General features: G+C 33.1%; 1 protein-coding gene across 2 annotated transcripts; it reads left to right on the top strand.

Annotated features, from left to right (window-relative positions):
- Positions 1 to 1,029: 1,029 nt before the first annotated feature.
- LOC134237040 (uncharacterized) lies at positions 1,030 to 11,540 on the top strand. Of its 2 annotated transcripts, XM_062719123.1 has the most exons (7): positions 1,030 to 1,141; positions 7,059 to 7,162; positions 8,214 to 8,299; positions 8,486 to 8,628; positions 10,519 to 10,587; positions 10,690 to 10,758; positions 10,861 to 11,540. In XM_062719123.1, exons 3-7 carry the CDS (start codon positions 8,289 to 8,291, stop codon positions 11,244 to 11,246), a joined length of 678 nt encoding a protein of 225 aa, XP_062575107.1. In that variant the 5' UTR covers positions 1,030 to 1,141; positions 7,059 to 7,162; positions 8,214 to 8,288; the 3' UTR covers positions 11,247 to 11,540. The 2 variants fall into 2 exon arrangements, with proteins under 2 accessions (XP_062575107.1, XP_062575108.1); XM_062719124.1 differs by lacking the exon at positions 7,059 to 7,162.
- The last annotated feature ends 1,143 nt before the right edge of the window (positions 11,541 to 12,683 follow it).

Here is a 12,683-nt window from a genome sequence, read left to right as displayed (position 1 = left end):
TTTTATTGTTAAATCATAAAAAAATAAATAAAGGCTATCTCCGATATACTGGTATATCCTGTCACCTTCATAAAAACCAGTTCTCTTTCATAGTACTTTATTTTAAAACATTTGTATTAAAAAAGATAACTTAAAATGTTAATGAAGGGAAAGATTAATATACTAACTGTCTTGTATTTTTTTCAATGAACATGTAAATGATATGTAGAATGATATTTGACGATGATATTTGATTATTTGAATAATTGTTCCTGCGTACATGTATAGGAATGACATAAATTCGACAGGGATTTCTGAGACTATGGGTACGCGCAATCGGGGCGCTGAGCCAATGACTATTATTACTACATGTACATAATATCTCTCCCAAATCTAGGGATTTTTTTTACGTTTACGGCTCAGATCATGTCGAAGATTCAATCTTCTTTACGAATAAGTCATTTTGAAAATAATAAATTTGTTCCAAGTATCAAAAGCAAAAGAATTGGTTTGTTTTACATTGCGTTCATGAACAATTTCATTATAAACGTCAAATGACGTCATAGTGCATTTTGAGTGTTTTACTCGTAAAAGATCCAATATTCAACAACAAATATCTCTGTAACGGATGCATGGACCTTATAAAATACATCATAAAAAATGTAGGGAAAGTTCCCAGCTTTTGGGTTATTGCATTTATTTTTATTTTCCTCTGTGTTGTAATTAAAATAAAGCCAACAGAAAATAGCACAAAATCAGTCATTTATGCGTAATTTTCTCAACTTCCTGGTAGGATTTGCAATATTCACGTCAGGTTTACGATAATTTCCTAACACCAAAAAGAAAAACTTTGTGTAGCAAAATTGTTCAGTTTCTCCTCTAGTTAAAGAAAATATCAACTGTTTTGTTGTATCTCAATTATTTACAAAACGCCAACAGTTTAATATCAGTGATGGTGAAAGTGCGTCCAAATGCGTCTCTGGGGGTTAAAGGGTTAAGACACAACTAAATTTATCCGATGATTCACAATGTGTTGGCCATATGTTATTTCACTTTCAGAGCGACTGTAAGGGATCCACTTTATATTGTTTGTTTGTGCACCAGTCATTTGTTTATCCGTCCTTCTATCTGATTGTCCGTCTGTCACGTCTTTTATCATGAGGTATGGATTTAATATTTTGCATTTATATTGTCTGGTTTGCTATTGCATCTGTGTATAACACTTAGTTTTCAAGTGTATAACTCAAAAAGTTTATAGGCCTTTAATGAATGATTAACTCTATTGAGTTATTTATCATATCATACACCGTTAATTTGGAGTCTCAGAGCTCAAACAGCATGTTGAAACCACTTTTCCAGTGATGATAATATTTTGGAAGTTATAGGAGAATTATGATCATTTTTTGCTCAATACATTGATGAGATTTAGTTTTTGCTCTTCAAGGGCAAATATCTAATTAAATTTCATTTTAATAAGTTTGGAAGAATAACCAATGACATCTTGAAGAATTTAATTGCCTTTCTCTCCCTACTGACTGGCTAACATGGGCTGACACTTTTTTTGGTTTGTTTGTTCTTGTTTGTTTGGTATTTTCTCTTTCAAAGCATAATTAATTTTTATACACTCCTAAAAAAGGTTTCGCTGAATTCGACATATAATGTATATGCTTAAATGTTCTTAGATAAAAAGAACATGCCGACAAATTTTGGCCATCTTGAGTCAGAATGGGGCACATAAACTATACCTGTGCATTTACATATGTAGTTAATTGCCAAAGTGTTACAAAGAAATATTTAAGAAAACAATTTTAAAATATTCTTCTCAAGAACTACTTTGCATGATACACTGAAACTTATGTGGAAGCATCCTGGGGAAGTGTTGATTTTAAATTAAAAACAAACTATGACCCAAAGTGGGTGGGCGGGGCCACAAAAGGGAATAGAGGTTTTATATAGAAATATATAGGAATACACTTTAAAAATCTTTTTATCAAGAACGACTAAGTCAGAAAAGCTGAAACTTATGTGAAAGCATCTTGGAGTAGTGTAGATTTTAAAATGTAAAAATCATGACATCCGGGGGAAGGGCAGCCCCACAAAAGGGAACCTAAATATTACTTTAAAATATATAGGGAAAAAATCTTCTTCTGGGAACAACTGGGCCAGAAAAAAATGAAACCTATGCAAAAAAATCTTGGGGTAGTGTAAATTCATATTATGACCCGTAGGGTAAGGTGGGGCCACACAAGGTATAAAAAAGGGGAAATCTGGTAAAGAACTGCATGTTCAAAGCCATTCTCTATGGCGATGTTGCCCATGAATCTCTTTTTTAGCTCACCTGAGCCGAAGGCTCAAGTGATCTTTTCTGATCACATTTTGTCCGGCGTCCGTCCGTCCGTCCGTCTGGCTGTCCGTCTGTCTGTCTGTCCGTCTGTCTGTAAACTTTTCACATTTTCGACTTCTCAAGAACTGCTGGGCCAATTTCAACCAAACTTGCCACAAAGTATTCTTGGAAGAAGGGGATTCAAGTTTGTTTAAGGATGCATTCTTCTGATACACGGAAAAAAACGTGCATTAAACTTTCCACATGCTTATATTTCTCTGAAAGTGTAATATCCAAGGAATAATTTAAAGACAAGAAAAGTGTATGTTAGTGATCATCTAAGAGAGGTTCAACCCTTTGAACATAGGCCAAATAGAGCATGGGAAATTTCCTTAAAAAATGCTACTAGACCATAAAATACCTCATAAAACTTATAAATACAGTGAATTAAAACTTAATTTGGCTTAAATTTACTTGAAAGTATTGCAAAGTTGATTTTTAAAGCAAAATACGAGCAAATAAATACCAATTAGATAACTTGTACCCAAAAATGTTGCTCACCCCATGTCAAAATTAGGCATATTTTTCCCTATGAAATTGCTCGAAAAACCAAAGAAAAACATATTTCTACAATTAAACTTTTTAAGAAAATTGTTATACAGTTTCTTTAGGTATTATGGCTTCTTTTCATAGCATGAAAAGTAGGGGTTAGTGCACATATAAGACAGTTTTGATATTTTTTATATCCCCACCCCTGTATCTTTTTCAGCATTTAATGAAAATAAATTAAGGCATTTCGGCGTCAAAGTATGTGTTTTATTCACCAAATATTCAAAATCAGTGCCATAATTTCAGGTAATAATTGCAATTTTGTTAAGAAAAGATTTTTAAGAACAAAAAGTAATCAATTAACACATAAAACTTCATAATAGTCTGTTGGATGTCCTCTCTTTCTCTTGCCCTGGGGGTTCCAGATTGGATCCTGGTTTGTGGTGTTGGGTGGTGGCTTCACAGGGATTAGTCAAATCCAGTCCCACTTTCTCAATCTGATTTTCATGATTTTCTCCATTTAATTTTAGGGGTTCTTAAACCCTGCTCTCTTCTAAAGGCCTCCATTAGTGATTTATGTGAAAACAAGACATACCTGTAAAAATTAATTTTAGAAAAAATTAGATTATAATTAACTGGTAATATCATTGTTCAAAAAATGTTAAATCATTATTTTGTCTATCTGACTTTGTTTTTATGAACCCAGGCCTGTAGTTTAGACTAAAACAATTAATACATGTTCCATGATGTTTCAGAAATATTCCATTTTTTAACCCGCATAGGCCGCCATAGAATGAAGCGACCTAGTTTCTTACCGAATGATAACAGCTAAAAATTATAGAAGTCTTATTCTTTTCTTACGGTAGGATGTCTATAAATTTGAGATAGAGATTCTGCATTTACAATATCCAAGGTAATTTATCATATACTAAAAGCTAAGTTGCAATAAAAATGATAATACGAATGTTATCGTCTGCACGCCTCTGGAGACCTTAGGCCAAATGCTACGTACATGTAACAAGTTTATGCTATGTTTGAGTTTGCGATGTGACAGTATACTATGTATTTTGAAACCTTTGTATCTATAACACATAAACATTTCTATTTTCAATAAGTTTGAAAGCATTGTAAACCTACATTTTCGCTTTTCCACTGCTACTGCAACACACACCGGCGCTCTTAGCTGGCATGTTTGGGTACCGATTTCGAGAATGTTCCTCTAGGCTTAATTGCGATCTCGACATTTTTTTAATGTTTTAATATTTCTGTCGGTTGGCCCTTTTCATGGAGTGCCATTCGGCATTCCTGTCGCTTTGAAACGGGCGATCCCGTCTTCTTGAGTCCTCTCGATCATGTCGATTTCACGTGTCGACTTTCTTAGGCCTATGTCGTAAATATCGTAATTTTGCACACGTGTTGGTCATTAATACAACATAGAAAGATTTTTTATTTGAAAATAAATATAGTTAAATATATAAATCATAAAAACTTTAAAAACTTGTTTGTAAATTGTTATCAGTTTAAATTTTACGACATGTCTAAGTACGAAGACCCACTTGGGGTAAATTGATCAGAAGAATTCATCCTTAAATGAAGGGCTACATTCTCATACAAGGGGAAATAATTTGGAATAAATGAAAATTTGGTGGCATGTTTTAAAAATCTTCTACTCAAGAACCACTGTGCCAGGAAAGAGGAAACTTATGGGGAAACATCCTCAGGTAGTGTAGATTCAATTTTTTTCAAATCATGACCCCCGGGGGTAGGGCGGGGCCAAAATGGCTGACCAAAGTTTTACATAGAAATGTATAGGAAAAATTCTTTAAAAATCTTTTTTTCAAGAATAGCAAACCCATGATTGATCATATTTATATGGAAGCATCCTCAGGTAGTGCAGATTCAAATTTGTTCAAATCATGACCCCCAGGGTTAGGGCGGGGCCAAAATGGCCGACCAAAATATTACATAGATATGTATAGGAAAATTCTTTAAAAATCTTCTTCTCAAGAATAGGAATGCCATGATTGATCATTTTTATATGGAAGCATCCTCAGATAGTGTAGATTTAAGTTTGTTCAAATCATGACCCCCAGGGGTAGGGTGGGGCCAAAATGGCCGACCAAAGTATTACATAGAAATATATAGGAAAATTCTTTTAAAATCTTCTTTTCAAGAACTGGAATGCCATGATTGATCATATTTATATGGAAGCATCCCCAGGTAATGTAGATTCAAGTTTGTTCAAATCATGACCCCCAGGGGTAGGGTGGGGCCAAAATGGCCGACCAAAGTATTACATAGAAATATATAGGAAAATTCTTTCAAAATCTTCTTCTAAAGAATATCAAAGCAATAATTGATCATATTTATGTGGAATCATCCTCAAGTAGTGTAGATTCAAATTTGTTCAAATCATGACCCCCAGGGTTAGGGTGGGGCCAAAATGGCCGACCGAAGTATTACATAGAAATATATAGGAAAATTCTTTAAAAATCTTCTTCTCAAGAATAGCATAGAAATAATTGATCATATTTATATGGAAGCATCCTCAGGTAATGTAGATTCTAGTTTGTTCAAATCATGACCCCCAGGGGTAGGGTGGGGCCAAAGTGGCCGACCAAAGTATTACATAGAAATATATAGGAAAATTCTTTCAAAATCTTCTTCTGAAGAATAGCAAAGACATAATTGATCATATTTATATGGAAGCATCCTCAGGTAGTGCAGATTCAAATTTGTTCAAATCATGACCCCCAGGGTTAGGGCGGGGCCAAAATGGCCGACCATAGTATTACATAGAAATATATAGGGAAATCTGTTAAAAATCTTCTTCTCAAGAATAGCAAAGACATAATTGATCATATTTATATGGAAGCATACTAAGGTAGTGTAGATTTAAGTTTGTTCAAATCATGACCCCCAGGGGTAGGGTCGGGCCAAAATGGCCGACCAAGGTTTTACATAGAAATATATAGGAAAATTCTTTAAAAATCTTCTTCTCAGGAATAGCAATGCCATGATTGATCATATTTATATGGAAGCATCTTCAAGTAGTTTAGATTCAAGTTTGTTCAAATCATGACCCCCAGGGGTAGGGCGGGGCAAAATGGCCGACCAAAGTTTTACATAGAAATATATGGGGAAATCTGTTAAAAATCTTCTTCTCAAGAATAGCAAAACCATAATTGATCATATTTATTTGAAAGCATCTTCAGGTAGTGTAGATTTTAGTTTATTCAAATCATGACCCCCAGGGGTAGGGTGGGGTCAAAATGGCCGACCAAAGTTTTACATAGAAATGCATAGGAAAATTCTTTAAAAATCTTCTCAAGAATAACAAAGCCATGATTGGTCATGGGACTTCTCTTGGATTTAAGCTTTTCAAGTATAAACCAATTCTGCTTTTCTATAGCTACAGTGCTCAGGTGAGCGATGCGGCCCATGGGCCTCTTGTTTATATACTTACTGCAGTCAATAATCTTAGTGAAGTCTTCCTGTTCATCCAAACAAAATTCTCCTCTAAGACAAGTTAATAAGAAATATCATCAAAATAGGTGTGACATATCTTACATTTTTTAACTAAAACAATGTCTTAAATTAAAAGGATATTTCAAAGAGTTATCATATTGCTGCACAAATGTTAACAATGCCATTTTTAAGCTAATATTTGTTAAATTGTAAAAATACGGTAGAAGTAACCTCCACTTTTTATCAATTAAGAAAGTGCAGTACTTTTATCATTTTAGGAATATTCTTCTTAGTTTTATGAAATATTCATTTTAAATCCAATATGTCAATGCGCTGACATGTATTATTTTTGTTTATATTTATATATTTGAATATAAGTTTATATGTTTTAAAACTCTATCAGATCATATGGCTACGTACTACGTATAGGAAGATAAATTTGAACGTTAACTTTCTTTGCGTAAAAGATATGCATCATAAATTATGTATTTTTAAAGTTTTAAAGCTCATTTGCATATTAGGAACAACTATACCTATCCTTGGCTCACCTGCGTAACTTTAAATACCCAGGAGCTAACAAAATGCATTAGTTTTTTTTTTTTAAATCAACAAGATATATTAAGCTTGTTTACATATGGTTCATGCTTGAGTGGTTCCTTTTATTTCGCACTTTTCTGCATAAGTGGTGTATGTTTATCCTTGTCTTTTTAACATGTACACTTCTCTATGTCACTTTCAGAGCGACTGTAAGAGATCCACTTAATTGACGTTTGTTTGTGTACCAGTCATTTGTTTGTCTGTCCTTCTATCTGATGGTCCGTCTGTCACGTTTTTTATCATGAGGTATGGATTTAATATTTTGCAGTTATATTGTCTGGTATGGTATTTCATCTGTGTATTACACTTAGGTTTCCAGTGTATATGTCATAAAAGTGTTCGTAAGGTCCTTAAATGAATGATTAGAACAGATCTAGCAACCTTTAGCTAGCTATATTGAGTCTCAGATCAAGTCATCAAGTTTTTTTGCAAAAAAAATGGTTTCCAGATTATACATATGTAACTGTAAATGTAATTGAGCATTTGTAAGGACATTATGTACCATAGTTATTAATGACGCAGACACGTAGCATGAAATGAGGTGTAACTTTACATTATTAAAAATGTTCATTGAAAGGCCGTTTGGTTCCGTTTTTGTTACAGTAAGGTCAATTTAGGGTGATTTAGTTAGAAGAAATAAGTACTGAAAAATACTCGATCATAATCCCCTCCACCACTCTGCAACCCTACCCCGGCCCCGATATAGAATTTTAGTGTATGGACAAGTTTCCCTCGTTTTGGCTTGTAAGTGTTTTTAATAAGGTCCCCTTTTCAAAACCGTCGCTGTCACATAAGAAACACATGTATTTAGTTTAACGTTATTACATTCATTTACGGTTCTCTGATGATAAATCCCTTTTCAGCCTTTTCTTATATAATTTTACATCCCAATTTATTCTGACTCCAAAAAGAACCTTTTAGATTTTGAAGTCCAAATGCTCAAGATCAAGGTGAGAATAAAGAACTGCACAATGTAGTCTATGTAAATAACAGGTTTTCTTTATATTAATACATATGGAGCTTTATATTGTGAATCTCAATGAAGAAAAAACCTTCTGACAAAATGGTGAAAGATCAAAATCAACTCTTTTTGTTCCTTTAAGACTTTTTTAATGCTTAATATTCGGGCAAGGTCATACTTTAAAAAAAAAAGCTTCAATCATTGTCTATTTTATTAAAATTTTAAAGAAGCGTTCCTGTTTTAAAACAATATTCAAAGTTATTTTATATAATCATCGACTTCATAATAAATACCTGTCCTGTATACCCGACTGAAAAAAATATCTTTCTGTTGTAGATTGCATTTGAAAGATAAAATGGTCAATTGGTACAAGGTTTGGAGTTGTGAAAACAGCTTAAGCAATCCTCTGTGATGGCAGTTGGGTAAATCTCTCTCTCTCTCTCTCTCTCTCTCTCTCTCTCTCTCTCAACAAGTTGACAAGAAAAAAAGCTCTGAATCTATGTTTTTTTCAAAGAGAAGCATTCACAAGAAATACGTGAAAAAAGTTATAGCTATATTGCAATTTTTTCGCCAGAAGTGTACAAAATATCCGTCCTTTTATTTTGTAGGGATTCCATTACAATTATTGGTGTTACCGCCGTAGGTGCGCATATTTTACTTTTTATATGCATCGTCATAGCTTGTGTTAAAAAGTATGGATGCAAGAAAAGAACGAAGACACGATACAACCAAAATATTAATACATTTTCAGGTATTTTAATTCAATAAATCAATACTGAGAGCTACCCAAATTTATACAAGAAAACCTGATTTTTGACGTCAACATCATGGCAAACTACTTCCTAACTAAAACTGAAATTAAATTTACATTTTGCCATTGGTCATCAGAAAAACTCTAGTTTATTTACACATTCTGATTCTACAAAAAAGTTTATTATAAAAAGATCAAAGATGATTATGTTTATTATTAATAACATTAATGTAACCTTGTGAAATCAGGTCTTTTTGGATAATTCAGATAATTTTGGATTCCCTCGGGTAAATATGTATACCCTGTTATGGGAAGAAATGATCTTATATTCTTAAGACTCAGAATAAATAACTTTAACATAAAAGCAAGTGGACTTAATTCAAAATGTTTTATAGGAACAACGATTTATCAATAATTCCTTTTCAATTCTACGTTGACTCGATATGCGTGTATCCCACAGATCGAACTCGATGTATAAGACACCAAAGTGTCTGACAACTTATACATATTTAGATTATCAAAAGATTAAGACATATTAACTGCAAAGTCTCAAGTTAACTTCATGCAAAATGCTATAATTTCAACTTTACTAGCGTCAACTGCCGTACATGTATAAACAAATGTTCCACTATTCCCAACATACACAAGAGCATGCTCTATGTACACGTTATTCAAAAAAGTTAGGAAATTGACAAATAAGTTTGCAAATAAAATGATGATTACAAAAGGTTTAAGAATTCCAATATTTATTATTTATCGATCATGAAAAAGCACACATGGGAAGGGGCGAGTTTGCAGGGAATGCTTACTCCTCCATAGCACCTCAGGGTTCTCCATTATTTGAGATTTTACTGTGTTGCAAAGTTTACGCGAAGCACTAATATTTCGCGGTATTTTCGCGAACAAATTCAGAACTGAATCACAATTCATTATAATTACAAAAGATTACAAGCACACTTATTTAAAAATCGCTAATTCGTTACACAAATGGATGGTACATACTGATACAAGTAAAAAACGTTCTTACAAGAAGAGGAAATTCTGAATGATAGTCAAACTACTGAACATTTTTGAAAGTAGATTTGCCCTATTTATTAATCAGGTTCCTTGATCGAGTTATCGCATTACATAAAAGGAACTTCATGGCAATAAAATATTTTAAAGAGTTCCTTGAACATGCTGAAATTTAAAAATTTTCGGCAATTTATATTTACATAAATTAAATGACTTCGGTACAATGTTATGTTTGACTCCAAGTGCTTACATAATGCTTGAGCCCTGGCTCTATAGGAAAGACTCATTTAAATATTTTTCATAAATAATGCAATGTTTTTTATTGCAACTACCAATTAACCGGTACATTGAGTTGTGAAAACAATTTGTCTTGCTTCATCATGCGTAAAGTCCGGCGAGGGCCTAGTAGATAATTGATTACTCAAGTTGAAGCCCTAGTGATTAAGTGTTATAACTTTTTGAATTGAAAGACGGTAGAATTGTTTATTTAAAGTTTCAGTTAGAGAGAATTTGTGTTTTTAGATTTTCTAATTATCACAACTCTTACTGTGTTCGCAAAATTTTTACTGTGTGGCATGCATGAAATTTGAATCGTTACTGTGTCGGAGAAAATTTTACTGTGTCGGGAGCTATACAGTAAAACAGCTCATGGAGAACCCTGGCACCTTATCTTACCATATATTGTTTCAGAGGTGCGTGTTTGCCCAGTATGCGCATTTTATCTTGTTCTACTTGACTTTTATCATAATCGCTGTTCTTTTTCGTAACATTTCCTTCTTCCCGAAAAAAGTTTTTTTTTAATCTTTGATTTGATTTGATCATTGCTATTGAAGTCTTTGCAGAGATAATGTTTCATTTTCCGCTCATATTTTTAAGCTGATCATATAACAAGGCAACCCGAGTTTAACAGATCAATAGCAAGGATATCAGATGGTGTTTTAAATGGTATGTCATTTAGACTTTGCTAGTATTTAATTCTAAAAAGTAATTTGTTTCTTTTTAAACAGTATCAAAGAGCTTGAAAACTTTTATTCATTTTTATTTCAGTTAACCAAGCATCTGCTAGGGAATCAAATGCCCATATGTCGCCGACATTGTTAGATGCAGTCGTACATGGTATCCCAATTTACTAATTTTTTTCTATCCCATCTTTATTTATTTCAAATTAATTATTATCATAGGATTTACTTACATACGTATTTAAAAAACATTTTTTAGGATATTATGCATCAAGACAAGTAAGGGGAGAAACATCCTCAGATTCTGTTATACATGGGTTGTTACCTACAGACCATTGCGATTTAGATCGATATGAGGGAGAATGTAGTGATTCATCAGAAGCACCAAGGTCTTCTCTATACTTAGAAGATGAAGTACAACATATGGAACCATTCGACCTAAATCAATATGATGAAGAATCGAGAAATTTACCTATATATCCCCCTTGTCCCCCTTATACAGAACAAGAAGAACAATATGTGGAACAATTTGTCCCTGCAGAATACCCAGGTGATGGTTTCCAAGACTGGCCAGATGAACCTCCACCTGCGTATAGTAGTTTATTTGAAATAGTTAGACCTGCCGATACCTTGCTATTAAAATGATGTGGACATCTTTTCTTGAAAATATTTGTTGCTTTAAAACGCAGCATGTAAAGACTAATTGCTATACAGTATGTTGTTAATTGCGTTGCAAGGCATCGATGATTCAAGATAATAGTTTTTTGTACCGGTTTATTCTCTTTTTCCCCTACAATTAATTTGATAGTTTTAGATAACTTTGAATTTACTTCTGCTATAACTGTCCCCCTTTGAGACATAATTTTACAATTTTGAATATATAACTGATTGCACAAAGATGTGAAATAACTGAATAACGAATACCAAAATAAAAACAAATACCAAATTAATTTGTTTTGTACTATTCATTTTCATCGATGATACAAAAATTGATTATTCTAAAGATCATTACAATGCAGATTTAATTTTATTTATTTTATCTGCGTGGGGCAGTGCTTAGAGAATCTGCTATAAAGTCGCGGATTAAGGGGGTGAGCATTACGTAACGGGTTCAAATCCCCTCTGTAACAATGAAGCTCGTCCTTCCATGTATACCGTGTAAAAATTGTGATCCAGTAGATTTTGCACGAAAAGATTTCCTCAGAACAATCAATGGCCTTGAGTGCCAAGAAAAGGTTTGTAATTCTCCACCTGAAAAGTGGTGGTGTCTCCATATGGGTGTAAAACTCACAAAAGGAACGTTGAACAACAAACAAGCAATCACATGAGCAATTAAGATTTTCATTATCTCGTTATTTTTTGGGGGGAGGGGTGGGGCAAAAAAGGGTACATTTTTAGCGATATTGTAAGGAAAAACCATAACATGTCTTTTTAATCTGTCAGGTTCTTTATGTATCACATCCATGGGAAGGACAAAACACCAAGTCTACATAAAAGGCGAAAAATGGATCCGTTGGAGTAAAATGGAACCAAGACCTTCTGATTTACTTGTCCTGTAATCCATCAAGATGATTTGATCCGACGGCCTGATATAAAATTCTTTATTTCTTTATTACATATATTGACTAAAAAATTTCAATACATCAATATCACAATTCTTGACTAAACAAAATCAAAATTTGGCTTTTTTAATGCATAGCATTTCAACAAAATTAACTTAATTTTAATGTGTGCATCTTCTTTGTTATCACGCGTGTCGCCCGTTGACCCAATATACTGTCCTTGGTTGGAAATGCAACGGAATCCTTGATATTGGGGCCTTGAAAAGAATGGTAAACTATTATTTTAAAGCACTCTTTATATTTGATATAAGCATTAAAGATTTTAAGTGATTACTATAACAGACGTTTTCTTCAGCAAAACTTTGTGAAATGTACAGTATTCAACAGATCAATTCAATATATTATTAACATGCATCTATTTATAAACGTGCAATACCTAAAACAGTTTTTCGTCGTTCTAAAGTATCTTTTTAATTCACATCAACGTATAATTTGTATACATACATGAGTAACTATCTTT

The sequence above is a fragment of the Saccostrea cucullata genome, unplaced genomic scaffold (genome assembly GCF_032062105.1).
Source record: "Saccostrea cucullata isolate Sc308-1 unplaced genomic scaffold, CSIRO_AGI_Scuc_v1 ctg3334, whole genome shotgun sequence".
In the NCBI taxonomy this organism is placed as follows: Eukaryota; Metazoa; Mollusca; class Bivalvia; order Ostreida; family Ostreidae; genus Saccostrea; species Saccostrea cuccullata.
The sequence above is the reverse complement of the archived record's forward strand: the minus strand, read 5'-3'. Positions and strand labels throughout refer to the sequence as shown.

What these genes read in the sequence shown, in the direction of transcription:
- LOC134237040 (XM_062719124.1), top strand. An exon ending in AAATATTAATACATTTTCAG is followed by an intron (nt 8,629 to 10,518) that starts GTATTTTAATTC and finishes CATATTTTTAAG; the next exon opens with CTGATCATATAACAAGGCAA. An exon ending in ATCAGATGGTGTTTTAAATG is followed by an intron (nt 10,588 to 10,689) that starts GTATGTCATTTA and finishes TTTTTATTTCAG; the next exon opens with TTAACCAAGCATCTGCTAGG.